Here is a 21,448-nt window from a genome sequence, read left to right as displayed (position 1 = left end):
CCAGGCAAGACCCCAGGTGCAGGCTGTGTAAAGATGCCCCAGAGACAATCCAGCACATAACAGCAGGGTGCAAGATGCTAGCAGGCAAGGCATACATGGAACGCGATAACCAAGTGGCCGGCATAGTGTACAGGAACATCTGTGCCGAGTATAACCTGGAAGTCCCGAGCTCAAAATGGGAGATGCCCCCAAGGGTGGTGGAGAATGACCGAGCTCAGATCCTGTGGGACTTCCAGATACAGACGGACAAAATGGTGGTGGCTAACCAACCGGACATAGAAGAAGACGGCCGTAGTGATCGATGTAGCGGTTCCGAATGACAGCAATATCAGGAAGAAGGAACACGAGAAGCTGGAGAAATACCAAGGGCTCAGAGAAGAGCTCGAGAGGATGTGGAGGGTGAAGGTAACGGAGGTCCCCGTGGTAATCGGAGCACTAGGTGCGGTGACTCCCAAGCTAGGCGAGTGGCTCCAGCAGATCCCGGGAACAACATCGGAGATCTCTGTCCAGAAGAGCGCAGTCCTGGGAACAGCTAAGATACTGCGCAGGACCCTCAAGCTCCCAGGCCTCCGGTAGAGGACCCGAGCTTGAAGGATAAACCGCCCGCAGGGGCGTGCTGGGTGTTTTTTATATACACACACACACACACACACACACACATATATACATATATATATACATATATACATACATATACATATACATACATATATATATACATACATATATATATATATATATATACATATACACATATATATATATATATATATCAGCTGGATAGCGTAGTGGTTAAACTACACGCCTTTGGAACAGAGGATCGCAAGTTCGATTCCTGCCTGGGGCGTCTGTATCCAGTAAGGGTCCTAAGGCTAGACCCCCTATGCTAAGCAAGCCTACCGCAGACATGAGCGAGACAGATAAATATGAAGGCATGCCGGCTCGGACGTCGCCCGGATCAACAAGGTCCGCGTCAGGTGTTGAGGAACCAGGGCACCCTGACGAAAAGTGGGCTACTGGAACAAGAAGGCATCGGTGGGCAAGGGACGAAAACAGGGCGTTGTTGGAATGCTACTACGCAAGTAACCCCGGCGGAAGGGGCTACATGAATAGGATGAGGGACCTATGGATTCTTCGATACCCAACATCCACAATGACGGCGAAACAACTAGTAGCTCAGTGTTCCAACATTCGAAAGAAGGGACTGCTCTCACAGCTAGAGATTGACGAGGTACAACACAAATGGTACGGCAAGGAGGAGTCAGGACGCCAGGTCAGGGGGGAGATATCATCACCCCCACCCGAGATTGGGTACATAGCCCCAAGTGCGATAGGAGAAGGATCGTTGAGTGCGAGAGGAACTGACCTGAAAAAAAGGATCATGGCCAAGCTTGAAACCTGGATCCCCCGTAGCCGGTTACCAAGATTACGTGAAGTACCCTCAGAAGGTCTGCTAGATGATGTTAATGCAGCACTACGGACAATACCTACAACCACGGTTACCGACACTAACAAGCTGATCTACAATACAGCAGCAGTGATCAGTGAGATGCTTGGCTACAAGTTGAACAGCCACAAGGGGCAGTACCCTCCGTGGAGAAGGAGGCTAGAGGGCAAGATCAAAGTAGCACGGAGGGAGGTTAGCCAACTAACGGAGTTGCAGAAAGGTGCGACAAATAAGGTGCCTAAGAAATACAGCAAGCTGTCCATACCTGAGGCCTTGGAAACTGCCAAGCAAAGACTCACAGCCTTGGCCAGCCGCTTGAGGAGGTACACCAGAGAGATAGAAGGCAGGAGAATAAACCAGCTGTTCTCCACAGAACCAGCAAAGGTGTACTCTCAGTGGCAAGGGAACAATAAGAGAACAGCACCACCAAGGCTGGAGACGGAGCAATACTGGAAGAGCATATGGGAGAAGGATGCAACCCATAACGGCAATGCTCAGTGGCTAGAGGATCTGAGGGCTGACCACAGCGACCTCCCTGAACAGGGTCCAGTAACCATCACAGTGGCAGATATCCAAGAAAGGGTCTCCAGTATGAAGAGTTGGACAGCACCAGGGCCCGACATGGTTCACGCCTACTGGCTGAAGAAGCTGACTGCACTCCACGAGCGTCTGGCAGCACAAATGAACCAGCTGCTAGTTAACGAGAGACACCCGGAATGGCTAACTGAAGGCCGGACGGTCCTGATCCCCAAGGACCCCAAGAAGGGACCGGTCCCCTCCAACTACCGACCAATAACCTGCCTCAGTACTACATGGAAGCTCCTGTCAGGCATCATATCGGCTAAGATGAACAGGCACATGGGTCAATACATGAGCGGGACACAGAAAGGAATTGGCAAGAATACCAGAGGCGCAAAACACCAGCTACTGGTAGACAGAACAATCAGCCGAGACTGCAAGACCAGACTGACCAACCTGTGCACTGCCTGGATTGATTACAAGAAGGCCTATGACTCAATGCCCCACAGCTGGATACTGGAATGCCTAGAACTGTACAAGATCAATGGGACCCTAAGAACCTTCATCAGGAACTCAATGGGGATGTGGCGTACAACACTAGAGGCCAACTCCAAGCCCATAACACAAGTCACCATCAAGTGCGGGATCTACCAAGGAGATGCTCTGTCCCCACTGCTGTTCTGCATAGGCCTGAACCCCCTCAGTGAGATCATTAACAAGACTGGCTACGGATACCGACTACAGAACGGAGCAGTTGTCAGCCACCTCCTGTACATGGATGACATCAAGCTGTATGCCAAGAGTGAACGAGACATCGATTCACTGATCCACACTACCAGGCTATACAGCAATGACATTGGAATGTCGTTCGGACTGGAGAAGTGTAGTCGGATGGTAACAAAGAGAGGGAAGGTAGTCAGAACTGAGGGGATTGAACTACCAGAAGGCAACATTGCAGACATAGAGGACAGTTACAAGTACTTGGGGATTCCACAGGCGAATGGGAACCATGAAGAGGCCGCTAGAAAAGCTGCAACCACCAAGTACCTGCAGAGGGTCAGGCAAGTCCTGAGGAGTCAGCTGAACGGTAAGAACAAGATCCGGGCCATCAACACGTACGCCCTGCCCGTGATCAGGTACCCTGCTGGGGTAATAGGCTGGCCAAAGGAGGAGATAGAAGCCACTGACATAAAGACAAGAAAGCTCCTTACCATGCATGGAGGGTTTCACCCCAAATCCAGCACCCTGAGGCTGTACGCTAAGCGGAAGGAAGGGGGCCGGGGACTGGTGAGTGTCAGCACCACAGTCCAGGATGAGACAACGAACATCCAAGAATACATTAGGAAGATGGCCCCAACTGACCGAGTGCTCAGTGAATACCTCAGGCAGCAGAAACCCAAGAAAGAGGAGGGAGACGAGGAACCATCATGGAAGGACAGGCCCCTGCACGGTATGTACCACCGGCAGATAGAGGAGGTGGCTGATATCCAGAAATCCTACCAGTGGCTGGACAAAGCTGGACTGAAAGACAGCACAGAGGCACTAATCATGGCAGCACAAGAACAAGCTCTGAGCACAAGATCCATAGAGGCTGGGGTCTATCACACCAGGCAAGACCCCAGGTGCAGGCTGTGTAAAGATGCCCCAGAGACAATCCAGCACATAACAGCAGGGTGCAAGATGCTAGCAGGCAAGGCATACATGGAACGCGATAACCAAGTGGCCGGCATAGTGTACAGGAACATCTGTGCCGAGTATAACCTGGAAGTCCCGAGGTCAAAATGGGAGATGCCCCCAAGGGTGGTGGAGAATGACCGAGCTAAGATCCTGTGGGACTTCCAGATACAGACGGACAAAATGGTGGTGGCTAACCAACCGGACATAGTGGTGGTAGACAAACAGAAGAAGATGGCCGTAGTGATCGATGTAGCGGTTCCGAATGACAGCAATATCAGGAAGAAGGAACACGAGAAGCTGGAGAAATACCAAGGGCTCAGAGAAGAGCTCGAGAGGATGTGGAGGGTGAAGGTAACGGAGGTCCCCGTGGTAATCGGAGCACTAGGTGCGGTGACTCCCAAGCTAGGCGAGTGGCTCCAGCAGATCCCAGGAACAACATCGGAGATCTCTGTCCAGAAGAGCGCAGTCCTGGGAACAGCTAAGATACTGCGCAGGACCCTCAAGCTCCCAGGCCTCTGGTAGAGGACCCGAGCTTGAAGGATAAACCGCCCGCAGGGGCGTGCTGGGTGTTTTTTTTTTTATACATATATATATATATATATATATATATATATATATATATATATATATATATATACATATATATACGTATATGTATATACGTATATATATATACATATATATATACACATATACATATATACACATATACATATATACACATATATATATATACATACATATATATATATATATACATATATATATATATATTCTGCCCCCACTCCTCCCCTCTTGTCCTTGAAGCCTTTTCTTTTTCCCGCCCTCCTTCCTTTGCCTTCAGTTCCATTTCAAAAAAGAAGAAATAGGAATGTGACCAATGACATGTAAAAATCGAAATCTGCTACAATAGTAACAACATTTACAAAAATAACCTTACATTTGTTGTATAAGACAAAAAATCATAAACTTTAAGGGACAAGTTTACTGAGGTTATAAATCAAGTGAGCATAAGGGTAATATTTCGAGACTTCAAAACATCGTAGGATTTTTATTTATTTATTTATTTAATGACTAACCAGAGAATGCAATATGCTGCATTTAATACTGCATTTACTCTTCCAACCCACTGTCTTTCTTTCATTTAAAGTTTTTGCTGTGTCTTTTCTCAAATTGCTCTGAGAATTTTCTGAAATCACTTCCAAACTGGGAACTGGGACTTTCTTGCTAGAAATTTCTCGAAGCTCACTCAGAGTATGCTGAGAATCTTTCTAATCTGATATCTGTATTGTGACCCCATGCCTAGCAGGCTCCAGAAAGACTCTAAAACATGTGTGAAATAATTCATTTATTTCATAATAACAGGCAGATTTTATATCTTTATATCTAACTTATTTTTCATCCTCACACATGCTTTTCCAGAATTATAAAAAAAAAATACATTTATTAGTATTTCCTTTGGTTGAATGACTCAGAAATTTTATGCTACTCTGCCATATTAACAGTTCATCTTTTCTTAAAATTATTCTCTGTATACTTCTGTCTGTTAGATATCAGCTCTCAAGTCACCATCATCACAAAGACCTTTCTGCGTTACAAACAACTGAGGGTGTTGTTGGACAGCATCCGGAAATTCTATAGTGACATTAAAGTGATTATTGCAGATGACAGTTTACAACCAGAGAACGTTACTGGAGAAAACATCCAGCATTACATCATGCCTCCAGCACAGGTATGCACACACATTCATTTCAGAATTATGAGTTTTTAGCAGTATTTTGGACTCAAATTATATTTATAGAATATAAGACATGCAAATGTCAATTCAGTTCTTGGAAGACTTATCAAGTACAATTCCAGTCAAACCAGGTAAATCTCGGGGTCCCATTCCAATTTATAAATTTGAACAGAGGATGTTTCTTTCTTCTTCTCAGGGCTGGTTTGCAGGCAGAAATCTAGCTGTTTCCCAGGTAACAACCAAGTACTTTCTGTGGGTGGATGATGACTTTTTGTTTTCAGAGAAGACAAAGATAGAGAAGCTTGTGGAGGTGATGGAGGCGGTCCCTGAACTAGATGTGGTAAGAATGAAATAGCTTGTGTTGGTTCAGTTTGTAAGTTTTTTTCTTTAGCTCAATCATGTGTAACTTGGACCTACAAGTTTTAAGTTTTCTTGATAAGAGAAGACATCAATTGTTGGGTCTGTGTTTCCACAAGCCCCGCTGGTTTAGAGACTTATTCATCATGAAGAAAACAAGACAGTCAGCGATGGTCTCTGGAATCCCATGTTCCGGGATGATATTCTTATATATTGCTTTGGCCACCAAAATGGCATCTGCTTTCCTAGTTGGGACGATTTCTACCCACTTTGAAAAAGGGCACGCTATCACTACACAGTACTTATAGTTATTACAGTTGGACAGCTCTATACAGTCCATGTGAATAACTTGAAATGGGTGACTGGGTCTGGGGAATTTCCCTCTCTTCAGTCTCAAATTACCCCGAGAATTGTGCTTGCAACATATCATACATGACCTGCAAATTATTTTTTTTTAAAGTATTAAATCCTAGAGTATGAAAATGTTGCTCTACTTGTCATGAATCGCTGTGCGGCAGGCAGGAGTTGGACCCAAAGTGCAGGACTCACAGACTCAGGGAGGTGAACTCAAAACTCAGCTTTATTTGCTGGCAGGGAAAAAACATACAAACTAATCTAAACTGGGAACTTGGAAAACTCACAGAGAGACACACAGGGAGATCCACACAGCAAGAGGGACGACGCGACACTGACTCAGAGAAACACAGGGTTTAAATACACTGGGAAGTAACGAGGGGAATGAGACACAGAAGGAGGGCACAGCTGGGAGAAATCAGGACTGACGAGACAAGCAAAGCAGGACGCATTCACATGAGACACGGACCATCAAAGTAAAACAGGAAGTATCACACAGAGACGCGAACTTGACACAGTGGAGACAGCAACTAAGAAATACAGAGACATAAACCATAAGGCAGAGGTCTAAGAACCAAAATACACAGGGAAATACTCAGCTGGGAACACAAGAGACTAGACTAGAGAGAGTAACAAAAAACCAACCATGAGAACATAATGCACAATGCAGAGTGACAGAAAACAAGAAACTCAAACATGCAAAGACACAATTACACAGAACAGAGGGGACACAGAGAGACATGAAGGGCAAGGGATCAAAACTAGAAGCCATAGAATAAATCACACACAAGTACAATAATACAAAAATCACAAAGAACTAAAAACGCTGGGTCAGGAGACCCAGGACCGTGACAGTACCCCCTCAAGGGCTGGCTCCAGACAGCCCAAACACAAAGACAAAACCAAACAGAAAACAACCCAGGGCGGGCGGCGGGGGCCCAGGACGGAGGGCTCGGAACAGAAAACAAAAGAAGAGCACGGCAAACACCGGAGCCCAAGAAAACAACCCAAACACAGAGCAGTTCAGGGGGCCGACCATGCGGAAGGCAACGGCGGAGACGCGGAACCAGTTCAGGAGGCCGGCCGTGCGCAAGGCAACGGCGGCGACGCGGAAACAGTTCAGGAGGCCGGCCGCGCGCAAGGCAACGGCGGCGGCGAAGGAGACGACGGAGCAGTTCAGGAGGCCGACCGCGCGGAAGGCAGCGGCGGCGGCGAAGGAGACGACGGAGCAGTTCAGGAGGCCGACCGCGCGGAAGGCAGCGGCGGCGGCGAAGGAGACGACGGAGCAGTTCAGGAGGCCGACCGCGCGGAAGGCAGCGGCGGCGGCGAAGGAGACGACGGAGCAGTTCAGGAGGCCGACCGCGCGGAAGGCAGCGGCGGCGGCGAAGGAGATGACGGAGCAGTTCAGGAGGCCGACCGCGCGGAAGGCAGCGGCGGCGGCGAAGGAGACGACGGAGCAGTTCAGGGGGCCGACCGCGCGGAAGGCAGCGGCGGCGGCGAAGGAGACGACGGAGCAGTTCAGGGGGCCGACCGCGCGGAAGGCAGCGGCGGCCCCCCAGTCTCAGGCGTGCTGGCCATGGCCTGGTGGGCACAGGACCAGTCGAGGCAGGACCAGACGAGGACGCAGAGGCTGGGGCCGGACCAGACGAGGACGCAGAGGCTGAGGCCGGACCAGACGAGGACGCAGAGGCTGAGGCCGGACCAGACGAGGACGCAGAGGCTGAGGCCGGACCAGGCGGAGCTGCAGAGGCTGAGGCCGGACCAGGCGGAGCTGCAGAGGCTGAGGCCGGACCAGGCGTAGCAGAAGCAGAGGCTGGGATCGGACCAGGCGTAGCAGAAGCAGAGGCTGGGATCGGACCAGGCGACGCTGAAGCAGAGGCTGGGATCGGCCCAGGCGTAGCAGAAGCACAGGCTGGCCCAGGCGTAGCAGAAGCACAGGCTGGACCAGGCGATGACGAGGCGGTCGCAGGTGGCGGCTGGACAGGCTCCTCGGGCCCTCCAGCTGATGCGGCGTGAGGCTGAACGGGCCCCTCGGACCCTCCAGCGGAGACAGGAGGCTGAACGGGCCCCTCGGACCCTCCAGCGGAGACAGGAGGCTGAACGGGCCCCTCGGACCCTCCAGCGGAGACAGGAGGCTGAACGGGCCCCTCGGACCCTCCAGCGGAGACGAGGAGGTCCTGGCTGGGCTCACTGGAACCCCCAGCGGACGAGGTAGATGGCGGCACGGGAGCCGCGGAGTGCTGGATGAGCTCATCCGAGCTTCCAGCAGGAGCCGATGTAGAGCCAGAGAGAATTGGGACCCCGGGCTCAACGTTAAGCTGGCTAGAAAACTGCACTGCTACGGGGAACTGGGCCAAAGGTTCAGGTGCGAGCTGAGCTGCTGGACACACGGGGACCTGAGCTGCTGGACACACGGGGACCTGAGCTGCTGGACACACGGGGACCTGAGCTGCTAACGGTGGAGAAGTAAATGACTGCACAGGGGACTGAACTGATGTCTGTAGTAACGGTGGTGGTGAGAGTGGAGTAGGTGGTGGAGTTAATGACTTCACAAGGGAATGAACTAGAGGTAGTGACGGTTGTGGTGCTGGTGGTTGAGTGGGTGACTGTGCTAAAGGAGGCTGCACTGGGGACACTGGAGACTGCACTGGGGAAAGCAGGGCTGCAGGAGGCTGCACTGGGGACACTGGAGACTGCACTGGGGACACTGGAGACTGCACTGGGGACACTGGAGACTGCACTGGGGACACTGGAGACTGCACTGGGGAAAGCAGAGCTGCAGGAGACTGCGCTAGAGACTGCAGTGATGGTTGTAGTGGAGGTGTGACGGGTGGAGGAGTGGCTGAAGTGGCTGCGGGTCGGGCGGCTAGTGGCTCAGCTACAGAGCATATTAACGGCAGGGCTATGGGTTGAATGTCTGACTGAGTAGCAGCCTGAATGGCTGGGTGTAGTGATGGTGGTGGTGGAAGGGAAACAGGTGGTAGTGTGGATGACGGAACTAAGGGCGACTGAGTGACAGACCGAACTGATGACTGAAGCGATGGTAGAGGTGAAAATGGAGCGTGTGGTGGAGTTAATGGCTGTGCTAGCGGGGACACAGGAGACACAGCTTGTAGCTGGGCAGCTAAGAGAGCTTCAGGAGGCTGGGCAGCTGATAAACTGTTCACATTACCATCCGTAGCACAAAACACAGCCCCTGAACGAATAGTCCCACGGTTCGACACAGAAAAAGAGTCCTTACTCACCACAGCCGGCGATGTACAAGTCTGAATGTCCGGCTGTGGGGTGGCGCGCTGGCGGCGTGATCGTCGTTTCCTTTTTGATGATGGCTCTGACGGGCCGAGCGGCTCCACATCCGGCCCTTCAGGCAGGTGGGTAGTAGCAGCTGGAGGATGAAGGTGGAGCTCGTTGTGGATTAAATCCTGTTCGAGTGGGTGGAGCGCACTGAGTAGCCAGGGAAGACCAGAGATTAAACGCTGTAGTTTGGTTTCCACAGCACGGCGAAATTCCTTCCCCTCATGTTCGAGCCACAGATGCAGGAGTCTTTCCACGGAGTAGATAATGTCCAGACGCAGTTCTTCTGGTGGGTTGAGTGCTGCTGGGTCCATATCTGGTCGCGTCGTACTGTCATGAATCGCTGTGCGGCAGGCAGGAGTTGGACCCAAAGTGCAGGACTCACAGACTCAGGGAGGTGAACTCAAAACTCAGCTTTATTTGCTGGCAGGGAAAAAACATACAAACTAATCTAAACTGGGAACTTGGAAAACTCACAGAGAGACACACAGGGAGATCCACACAGCAAGAGGGACGACGCGACACTGACTCAGAGAAACACAGGGTTTAAATACACTGGGAAGTAACGAGGGGAATGAGACACAGAAGGAGGGCACAGCTGGGAGAAATCAGGACTGACGAGACAAGCAAAGCAGGACGCATTCACATGAGACACGGACCATCAAAGTAAAACAGGAAGTATCACACAGAGACGCGAACTTGACACAGTGGAGACAGCAACTAAGAAATACAGAGACATAAACCATAAGGCAGAGGTCTAAGAACCAAAATACACAGGGAAATACTCAGCTGGGAACACAAGAGACTAGACTAGAGGGAGTAACAAAAAACCAACCATGAGAACATAATGCACAATGCAGAGTGACAGAAAACAAGAAACTCAAACATGCAAAGACACAATTACACAGAACAGAGGGGGCACAGAGAGACATGAAGGGCAAGGGATCAAAACTAGAAGCCATAGAATAAATCACACACAAGTACAATAATACAAAAATCACAAAGAACTAAAAACGCTGGGTCAGGAGACCCAGGACCGTGACACTACTGCTCCCATCATCTCCCTCCTGTTGTGAAATGGCACGGCCCATGGCTCAAAAGGCAGCAGTCTTATACAAATTCTTAGGCAGTATTGGTTTATCGCACAGATAATAAACACCATCCTGCAAGCTCTCCTTCTGTAAGTCACAACCGTTTTCCTGCTGTAGGTGAGTGGGCCTGCGTGTCTGCTGATGTTGTACTGCTAAAATGTTAACACCATGTTCAACTAAAGCTGCCTCTTTTGCGATCTTATCTGCAAAAACCTTCCCTAATGCAACTGGATCTTTCCCTCACATGTGTGCTGCACATTTACAAGCGGCAATTCCACTGGTTAATAACACTGCCTCCAGCAGATTTTGCAAGAGTTTGGCGTGTTCTACAGGTTTCCCTGTAGACGTTGCCACACCTCGTCTCACTCACTGCGCTAAAAAGAAATGTAATGTAGCAAATGCATACTGCCTATCAGTGTATATTGTCTCTCTGCAGCTTTACACGCTTCCGTTAAAGCTAGCATCTCTGCTGCTCAAGCAAATATGAAACATGTTAGTTGTCCTGCACAGATAACTTTCTCACTGTCTGCTACAGTAAAACCTGTCTTAGCCTGTCCCTCTACTGTCGTAAGACTCAAATCATCAACAAACCAAACCTTTCCCTCAACGAGTGCCACAGCTATTGAGTCATCCCTTGGCTTACACTCCTTCTCCAAGTGCTCTCTACACTCATGAGAAGTGCCCTCTTCTTTCGTTGGCAAAAGGGTTGATGGAGTCAGAATTGTGCACCATTTTATGGTAATATGTGTGGTTGTGAGAGTAAGCGTTACATTAAAGACAAGTGTCTTGTAGGTGACAGAAATGTAAATTTAGTCTGCAGACGATGTAAGGCAGAGCACGTCGTACACCTTAGTTGTCTTCCTCAACGTCAACGTCGAAACTCTTCCACTCCTTATGGTTGTTTGCTGTGCAAAGACTCCTCCCGATGATCTCCTGAAAGCCCAGTAGCACAGCTCTCTGTGTGATGTCTTCTGTGCTGTCTCTGATCCTCCTGAAGACTCTCTCCTGGCCTCAGCTCCCATCTTGTGGACAATCCCCTCAGCCACTCCTTCTCGTCCTGGCACCTCACGACATCTACAAATTAAAAAAAAATGACACTCCTCTCGCCACACGGCTTTCACCACGTGTCAACTCCCCAATGAGACATGTACAAGAATGTTGCACAGTCTCCCTAAAACAATCTCCAGGGTTTGTCCCTTGGAGCAGCCATACTCCACCTGTAACCTTGTGTAAAAACATTAGTCAGCAATTAAATGTTTAGCTTGTTTAACTCCCAGCTCCACCCAGAGCCTGTATCCTAGAAGACAAAGTCTTTAAGTTAAAACAACTTCACATTTGCAACTAACTGCAGCTCGTAAGTGTAATAAAGTATTCAGCATCACAGAGACAAGGATCATTGCAGGTTTATTCTAAACTCCTTAAACTCCTGCTTTTTCCATACTTTGCTCCAAATCATTTAACATCTCAACGTCATTCCACATTGTAATCAGTGACGTCCCTTAAGTTTGTCACTCACCATGAGCCCAACAGTGTGGTCAGATAATGAGCCCTATTTAACTATTCAGTAACCACTGCACATCTGTTCAATTGTCACTTGTCTGTCTGTGCTGAATCCTCTTCAAACACTCTTAAAGAAAAACAAACATTAGCCAAACACACGGATCATCCTGGTTGTCAGGTGTCGGCCATCCAGATTCCAGAGGAGCTGTGAAAAGTCATAAAGTTAACACTCTGCTGTAAAAAGATGCAACACTGGTTTCAAATACAGTATCACACTGTATTCACTTCTCCCCTGTAACATTCACATTTTCTCCAACATTTTCTCAACAACACAGTGTAATTTCATCATCAACATATAGCCTGTAACCACAGTTTTCTTCACACAAAATTTCAGTAATCCTGTGGTAGAAAAACATCATTAAGTTGTGTCCTGCTGTAAATCACATGATCAAATCACATGATTAACCATCTGCTGTAATAAAGAAATGTAAATGTTAGCGCTGCACAGGTGTATACACTCTTTCTCACAGTAATCTCTGTGAGCAACACACGGTAGTGAATAACACACCCATGGTAAATTCACAGACACAGAAAAATTAAAACTAAAAAGGTTAAATTTGCAGAGTTCACATAGTCATGTCACCCAAGTTTCCTCCTGTGGTCTCCTTCTGCTCCTGCAACAGAGACACACACAGTGATACAGCCACACCTTTGTCAGGTGGGGGTTAGCTTCACACAATGGTGTTAAGTCAGTCAGTCTTGTCAGCTTTAACCAGTCAGTCAGTTCCCCATTTTTTTAAATTCTCACTCATTCACTCAGTGATTCTTTCTTTTGCTGATAGTGGAAATTATTGTCGCATTTTGTTTCCACCCTCAGAAAAACGACGACATTTCAAAAAGAAAAAGAATTTAGACTGGATTTCCTCGTTGAATCCTTTTGGACAGGAACTTACTTTCTAATTGTCCCAAATAAGTGGCTTTCTCCCCAGCCCATTTTAATTTTGGAGAAACTCACTTTGCAACCGTTCGCAACAACATGTTGTATAGTTCTTCCTATTCAAACGTTCAGATCTGCTTAGATGACAGAAAAATTATCAAACAAAACTTTAGTGCACCATGAGAGTAACAAAATAAAAAGAAAATAAAGGAAAGCAAAGGAAAGAAAGGCCTTGTTTAAGTCATGACACGTGTTCTTCAATTCAGGGGAATAAATCGTAACAACCCAATTGGCAGGCTCAATTTAGTAACAAAAGACAAATCAACAGCCAGTTTAATCTCAAACATTCATCCAAATCAGCCATACACACAACATACAGCATAACCCTGCTGTCTCATCACATAATAAGTTTCTTCTCATGTAACTAAATGTGTGCCATGTTACAACTTCTTCACACACCAGAAACTCACAATCAGCTCACTCAGCTCACTCATTTAAGACCTCTCATCAGCATTCTGTTTCCTCCTCTATGATGCAACCATCTGTCCTCCTATAATATTCAGTCCACTAGTCTATATATCACTTTCATCTTACTAGTGACTTGGACAAGATGACTAACAGAATCTCGTGCTTAAGATGCTGTCTGGTCTTCATGAGTATCATTTATTGTGTATATGCATGTAGGGTTAGTATAGTTAATGCATTTTCTGTATGTTTTTGTGTTCCTCTCTCATCACATTTCCATTATTCTCATCACTGCTTAAACAACATACATCTCTCTCTCTGATTTTTTTTAAACTGTCCTTTTCTCCAAAACAGAAAATAGCATTGCAGTTGTTTCAGGCTGAGAAACACCAAACACTCTTCATGCTATCATTCATCCACACAACTATTTTATTTCTTTTGTCCACTGGGCAGGTGACCTGCAGAATCATGTCTGCCCCAGCTGGATACCTTTTCACACACACCGTGATGTCAGACACACTCACACTCACTTCTGCTTAGAGCACAATTTCACTTCATTCGTCAACGATCCACACACCACGTGCTGCCCAATAAATACTTTGCAGTGTATTTCATCCTCTTTCAAGGTAGACTTCTTTTAATTTTGCGGCATGCAACGCGCCTTACCCCAAAACCCAGGCTACGTGTAATTCCGTTAACACGACTTAGGTTTCCTTCTGTGCTGCTGCGTTCACTTACTGGCACTCACACACACATACGCTCATTCACACTCTCTTTAGGCCTATAACCTCCCTTACCGTGGCGAGCTCTATCCTCCTTACTATTGGAGGAGAAACCAAACACTCAACGCCCTTAACTGCGGAGAAAAACCTTTTTTAATTTTTTAGAGCTCTATCCTCCTTTCGGTGGAGAAACCATCTTAACCCTCCTTAAAACACTGGCGGAGAAGCCAAACCTACCTCCTTAAATAAATCAAAAAGATTTAAAAACAAAAACAAAAACACTGGCGGAGAAGCCAGGCAGCTTGCGTCTACACGCACAGCTTGCACACTCACGTAACTGCGTTTAACCGCACGGTCACGTAGCCGCTCTCTAAGGCCTTCTGTACTCACTGTTCGTGTTGTTTCCGTTCATGGGAAGAATCTCTGGATCCCGTCAATTGCCATCCATCCCGACCGGCCTGGTGACAAAGTTAAGCACCAGGGCTTTCGGCTGCTAGCAGACTGCGGCGGCGTCATCTCCCTCTCCTCGGTGGATGCGATGCGTTGGGCTCCGGTTCCGAAGGACCAAATAAATGTTGGGTCTGTGTTTCCACAAGCCCTGCTGGTTTAGAGACTTATTCATCATGAAGAAAACAAGACAGTCAGCGATCGATCGGTTTATTTGCAAGGGAGGCCTCGTCGGTATCTCAGAAACGCACTTCGAATCTCATTACGAATGACCCCGACGACGGCCTCCTCTCGCTGCCTTTTATTGGGAAAAGAGTTCACACAAGACAGGGAGTGCAGAATTATTAGGCAAATGAGTATTTTGTCCACATCATCCTCTTCATGCATGTTGTCTTACTCCAAGCTGTATAGGCTCGAAAGCCTACTACCAATTAAGCATATTAGGCGATGTGCATCTCTGTAATCAGAAGGGGTGTGGTCTAATGACATCAACACCCTATATCAGGTGTGCATAATTATTAGGCAACGTCCTTTCCTTTGGCAAAATGGGTCAAAAGAAGGACTTGACAGGCTCAGAAAAGTCAAAAATAGTGAGATATCTTGCAGAGGGATGCAGCAGTCTCAAAATTGCAAAGCTTCTGAAGCGTGATCATCGAACAATCAAGCGTTTCATTCAAAATAGTCAACAGGGTCGCAAGAAGCGTGTGGAAAAACCAAGGCGCAAAATAACGGCCCATGAACTGAGAAAAGTCAAGCGTGCAGCTGCCAAGATGCCACTTGCCACCAGTTTGGCCATATTTCAGAGCTGCAACATCACTGGAGTGCCCAAAAGCACAAGGTGTGCAATACTCAGAGACATGGCCAAGGTAAGAAAGGCTGAAAGACGACCACCACTGAACAAGACACACAAGCTGAAACGTCAAGACTGGGCCAAGAAATATCTCAAGACTAGTTTTTTTAAGGTTTTATGGACTGATGAAATGAGAGTGAGTCTTGATGGGCCAGATGGATGGGCCCGTGGCTGGATTGGTAAAGGGCAGAGAGCTCCAGTCCCACTCAGACGCCAGCAAGGTGGAGGTGGAGTACTGGTTTGGGCTGGTATCATCAAAGATGAGCATGTGGGGCCTTTTCGGGTTGAGGATGGAGTCAAGCTCAACTCCCAGTCCTACTGCCAGTTTCTGGAAGACACCTTCTTCAAGCAGTGGTACAGGAAGAAGTCTGCATCCTTCAAGAAAAACATGATTGAAAGCATCTGAAAAAAAACTAGACTTCTAACGTGGCCTAATCTAATCTTGAATAATAATTCAAGATTATTTTTTCTCAATCACCAGTTTTGAACCTTGGTTACATGATTCTGTTGTACTGTATTGTGTTGATTTTATAATGGGTTTTTTGTTTTTCTCTAATTAGGTTGGTGGGTCAGTACAAGGGAACCGCTTTTACTTTTCTATTCTATATGAGGAAGGAGATGAAAATGAAGGTGGCTGCCTATACAGGAAGTCTGGTGGAAAATTCCACCGTCTTCCTGGTTACCCACAATGCCATTTGGCCAGTGGAGTGGTCAACTTCTTCCTGGCTCGTACAGATGCCATGCAGAGGGTGAGATTTGACCCCAAGCTCCAGCGAGTAGCGCATTCAGGTAAGTCCAGACCTCAAAAGGGGTTTAGATTGAAAATGGCACTAAGATGATATTTTCTTAAATGGGAAATGTTTGTTTCTGACTCTAGAGTTCTTCATGGATGGCCTGGGCTCTTTGATGGTTGCCTCATGTGGTGATGTGATAATTGACCATCAACCCAAAACACAGGAAAACCGTAATCCTACCTACAACAAATTCAGACACCCTGAAAGAAGTGAAGGCAAATTCAAACTGCAGCTTCACTTTTTCAAAAACCACCTTAAGTGCATTAGATATGGATAGAAGACCATAAACGCACATAAGGGTCACTTATTGTCATTACATATTGCACTTAATCTGAACATTTTCGTCTCTTTCATTTTAATTGTTTAGCCATTACTCCAGGAATGACAGAGCTTGGGATTCATGTGAATAAAGCTATTTTTTCTTTCTGTTGGGTTTTATTGTTCCTGATTTTATTTCTTTATGATTCTATAGGCAGTTTGATTTCTTATGCTATTGTTGATAGGGTTAGTGTCATAAGGTCATGTTTTTATTGTTAATCTAATATATCTAGTAATAACACAATAGTTTGAGTTCCTCTTATTGCCTTGTTTTTATGGAGTGCTGGATGCTGTTCTAGTTTAGAATACTTGATTTTTCATTCAGTTTCAGGTCCTACTTTGAATATGTTTATGTTTAGTTTCTTTGTTGTTTCCTTAACTGTTCTTCTCCCTCTCTTGTCTAGTGGTGCGAGGATTGATACTGAAATACTGATTCCTCCGATACCAAATAATTTGTCTATTTTAGTAGTTTGGGGAAAACTGGACTTTATCATTAACAGAAAAGCAGTAGAAAGTAACTATATTATTGTGATCATTGAAATGAAATAGATATAGATAGATAGATAGTCTAGGAAAATGGTTCTTAGCTTTATTGTTGTTTTCAATCAGTCATATTTGTTTTGAGTCATTGTTAATTGAATATTTTAAAGGTTTGGACATTGACTGGGTTTTTTCCCTCTTGTATGATAATTCTTCATAATTAAACAATAAGAACAAGTAGTGCTATGTCTTGTATTTATTGTTAAGGTATAATTTAAAATACAATAATGCTGATTTTGATTTTCCAAGCACATTAAATTCTTGTACAAAGTACTGATATCGAATCAGTATTGTTGATACCAGCCTGAACTTTACTTGGTATGGGATTGGAAAGGAAAACAGAGACATTACTGTCACATAACTACTCTCATATTTAGTTATTTTATGTTTAATGTATCTTTCTTGTTTCTGTTGTTGGGTTGGGTTCCTGTCATATTTTAATAGATACTGGTACCTTTGCCACTTATTCTTTAATCACACGTTCAGAATTTTCTCTTGCAAAATAAGTCCATACTTACACGCCAATTATTATTTTTTTTTTTTTACTTAAAACATTTTTCTTGCAAAACTAAATAGTCAAAAAAATATCAAAACTGGTAGCCATATGGTTGGTCACCTTACAGCAATATGTAGTATATGAAGTATAATATGTAATATATGAAGCCAAAGTTACGGCAACTCAGAATTTAAAGCCCCAAAGACTATTTTTCCACATTCACACAAGGGCCATTATGCATGTGTGTATGGGTAATTCTTCAAAAATTATTGAAAAACAAGCATTTTTAAGGTATTTAGATGAAGTTAAATCATTTCTTCTGTTCAATATCAATACCTAAGAAATTTCAACTCACAGATTGTGCCAAAATGGACCAGATTGCAAAACGCCTGGCTGTGTATTCATAAACACCTCTGTGACTTTGCTCTTTTACTTCAGCAGTATCAGTCTTTGCACAGATAATGTTCATATGTTGATTCCTGGTTTTCTGGAGTGTCAATGGAAAATTGTATTTAGTAGTCAGTATAATCTTTTAGTGATATAAGTTTGCTTATGGTAGAATACTGTTTGTAGTTATTTGTATTAGGAAATGTTTAACCATGTATACTTAGAGGCATATAATCAATTGTGTAGTGACAAGATGTGTGATCTCTAGCAGGCTGCAGGCTTGGTTCACCCCCCACATCCTGGGAGCGTGGGAGAGGTCACACCTTGTTTTATTGTTTTAACGTAGCTATGTCTGTTTCAGTCTAAGTGCTTTAACTGCTGGACTTCCTCACCGTGCCATCTAGGGTGGGGGAGACTACCCTCTTTATGACCAAGGATGTACCTTTTGTGTTTGTATGTTATATGACCCTTTTGATCAGCAGTGACACACACACACACACACACACACACACACACCACACACACACCATACACACACACATACGCTCAAGAGTATAAATAAAGACCAGGGCAGTTCTCTCACTGGAGTCTCTTAGTGTGGAGACTGCCCTTGCTAGCAAGAACTTCTGTGTGTTTCTCTTCTCTGAGTCTTTACTGAAGAAGTGTTTTAGAACATTTTCCCTAACATGGAGTTTATTGTCTATTGCAGTATCTTTAATCTTTAATTTAGGATGAGATGTTAAATTGTGTGTTGTGATGAAATGATTAAAAAATACTCAGTAAAGCTAAAGATCACTCTTCTTCATCCACACAAACTTAAAAATGTGTTTGTCCGTACTGACAACATATAACCTTCCTTCCTCCTCCACAAACAATTCCCAGCTCTGGCCTTGCCTGTGGCTGATAAATTCATTAATTCAATTAAGTAAATTAAAAAAAATTATATTAAGTATCCTTGTGTATCTATAAGTGGGTGTGCAAAACACCCAAGATATCTTACGATGTGTACTTGGTTTGTAGAGTATTTTTAGGCTTGTGAAAATTTGTATTTTAGTGGAGAATTTTTCACAAGTGGGAAGCAGTTGCCTAGTTGAACAAAGTCCAAATGAGTCTAATTTATGAGAGGTAACAAAATCATCAACAATAAAATGTTTAGTAAATAAAGCTCTGTAATTTAAACAGGGTGATAAACACTGTACTGAGAGGAATAGGAAGCTGCAATTTATAGAGCACAGCAATTACATTATTGTCAGTGCTTGTAGATATTACTATGGAAACAGGGATAAGGTTACTATATCTGAGCAAAGACTGACCACTTACACTAATACAAAATATTACGTTTTGTAAACCACACATTACTCTCCAGATTTTCATATATACTGGGCACAATTTGAACCATAAATTTCAAATTTTGAATTGATTGCTCCACAAGACCTGTTTCTGCTGATTTTCAGTCCAGTTCTTGTGTAATTGGCATATCTCAGTCTTTCTTTTCACATTCTGCTTTTCTACAAAATGGATTCTTGACAGCCACTGAGAGCATTTCTGATGTGGCTTTCTTCCTATTTCATAAGGAAATGAATTTCAGATTTTTCCCCCTAAAGTACTTGCAGAAGAAGATCAGATCAAGATAGCCCTGAGAATATGTTGTCATCCGATCTGGACATTAGTCAACACAGAGAAGACACCTAAGGAAAGTTTCAGGCGATTCAGGAAAGTGAAAACTCTTAGTGATCCTTTAATTTCAGAGTAATATTAACAGTAATATTACAGTTATTTCCAGTTGTTTACACACAATTACATGTACTTCAGACACAGTGACTACCACATGTAACTGATGCACCACCCCCCTAAACCAATTCTGCTAAACTACAAGCATAATTCCTGCTTTACACTCAAATTGCAGTTTTAAAACACACTTTTTTCAAAACACTACACATAATTCTCTGCATTTGGAACTCTTTTCATGAAGAAAATCTCTTGTTTTCACAAGAGAAACACACTGTCATTCAAAATTGTAAACTCAGTTGCCCTACTTTGCATACTAACTCATCACATAGGTAAACACCTTTCACACATAATTGCAATGAAAAAATCAGAGCTTTATAAAAGGGCAACAGGTGAGTTCTTCTGTTTTGGTGCAATGGATGCCAACATTGGAAACAGAGGCAGAGCCAGAGGAGTGAGAGTAAGAGGAGGAGGGGGAGGAGGAGGAGGATGAGGACGATGAAGACTGGTTCACTGTCCACCCACACTTTTTTAGTTTTTTCTCGATTCGCCATGCTAGGCGATATTTGCCCTGCTGATCGGCCAGTGAAAATATTGCTTGTGATGTGGATGAGGTGTTGTGGCCAAATAGAAACAGAAGAAACGATGCAGCATAATTGTTTTGGTTTTGTTTTGTTTTGTTTTACTGTATTCAGTAAATTCTTCTGTTGTTTGGACTTTCCAGACCAGCAGGTTTAGGGAAGTCGTTTATGGGGTCACACTCTGACACACACGCACACACACACACCTCCAAATTCCAATGTAAGGAACAAACATGCCGGGTAAAAGCTATCGGGGCCTACGCTATCTTCAGCTGCACCAGCTACAGGGGCCTGGCTAGCTATGAGTGAATGAAGGGTGCGAAGCCGAGTCTCCAATTCAGTAATCATGGCCTCCAGAGCTGCAAATATGCTACATTTGTTACAAGTATCACTACTGCTAAAGGAGGCCGAGGAGTAACTAAACATCTGACGCAATGAGCAGGAAAGTGCAGGAGGGACAGGTGAAGAGGCCATGCTGCTAGCAAGTCGGCTATGAGCTAAGCTAAGCTAGCGATACAGTAAAGACACAGTGAGTGAATACTTTGGCTATAATTTAGAAGTGAGTACACAGAGTGTGGTTCGGATGAAGCACGTGTAGATTATACTATAAAAAAGGAGGTATCTAAAAGTTTTTAATTAAATTGCTAAGCAGATAAGCTACTCAAAAACACCACTGTGTGTTGAGCAGGAACAGGAAGTGATACTCTACCGCAGAGAGAGCGAACACCAAGTGGCCAGTCAGATGTCAAAAAGAAATGACAGTCAGATAGTGTTGCAGTAGCATGCAAAGTAACTAATGTGGAATGTATCCTAGTGCCTTTAGTTTTTTGCATATTTGTCAGCACTTGATTTAAGCTGAAAGTCTGCATTCCAATTACGTTTGGATTGTTTGATTTAAAATATGCTGTGGTGATGTAGCGAGGCAAAAGTACAAAAACTGTCTTGATCCAAAAATTTATGGATGTAACTTTAGCACCCACCACCTCACCTGCCTCTGAATGTGTACTTTAGTCTGCTTTTTCTTCCAATGGCAGACAGAAGCACTTAATCAGAAAATTAGGCCAAAGTTCTGGAAATTCACTGTTAAAAAAAAAAAAGTAATAAAAAATAAAAATGACAAATATATATGAATAACCTAAATGTGTATATACCAAAGGAGAAAACTAGCTTCACACAATAAACATAGGTGCCATTTTGTAGTTGGCT

The 21,448-nt window shown here is 45.0% G+C and overlaps 1 protein-coding gene and 1 pseudogene across 2 annotated transcripts in view; one reads left to right on the top strand and one right to left on the bottom strand.

Annotated features, from left to right (window-relative positions):
- LOC146575425 (beta-1,4 N-acetylgalactosaminyltransferase 2-like) overlaps positions 1-17,227 on the top strand; it is a 50,611-nt gene extending 33,384 nt beyond the window's left edge. For both annotated transcript variants that reach the window (XM_085270143.1, XM_085270142.1), the window contains exons 9-12: positions 5,194-5,375; positions 5,578-5,721; positions 15,959-16,187; positions 16,276-17,227. In XM_085270143.1, coding sequence (XP_085126269.1) covers positions 5,194-5,375; positions 5,578-5,721; positions 15,959-16,187; positions 16,276-16,469 — 749 coding nt within the window. In that variant the 3' untranslated portion in view covers positions 16,470-17,227. The remainder of the gene's footprint in view (positions 1-5,193; positions 5,376-5,577; positions 5,722-15,958; positions 16,188-16,275) is intronic.
- On the bottom strand, positions 7,589-10,186 carry LOC146575426 (uncharacterized; annotated as a pseudogene).
- Positions 17,228-21,448: the final 4,221 nt, after the last annotated feature.

The sequence above is a fragment of the Mchenga conophoros genome, linkage group LG4 (genome assembly GCF_057382185.1).
Source record: "Mchenga conophoros isolate Kocher_MC1m ecotype Shallow Benthic linkage group LG4, M_conophoros_male_GT1.1, whole genome shotgun sequence".
NCBI lineage: Eukaryota > Metazoa > Chordata > Actinopteri > Cichliformes > Cichlidae > Mchenga > Mchenga conophoros.
The sequence above is the reverse complement of the archived record's forward strand: the minus strand, read 5'-3'. Positions and strand labels throughout refer to the sequence as shown.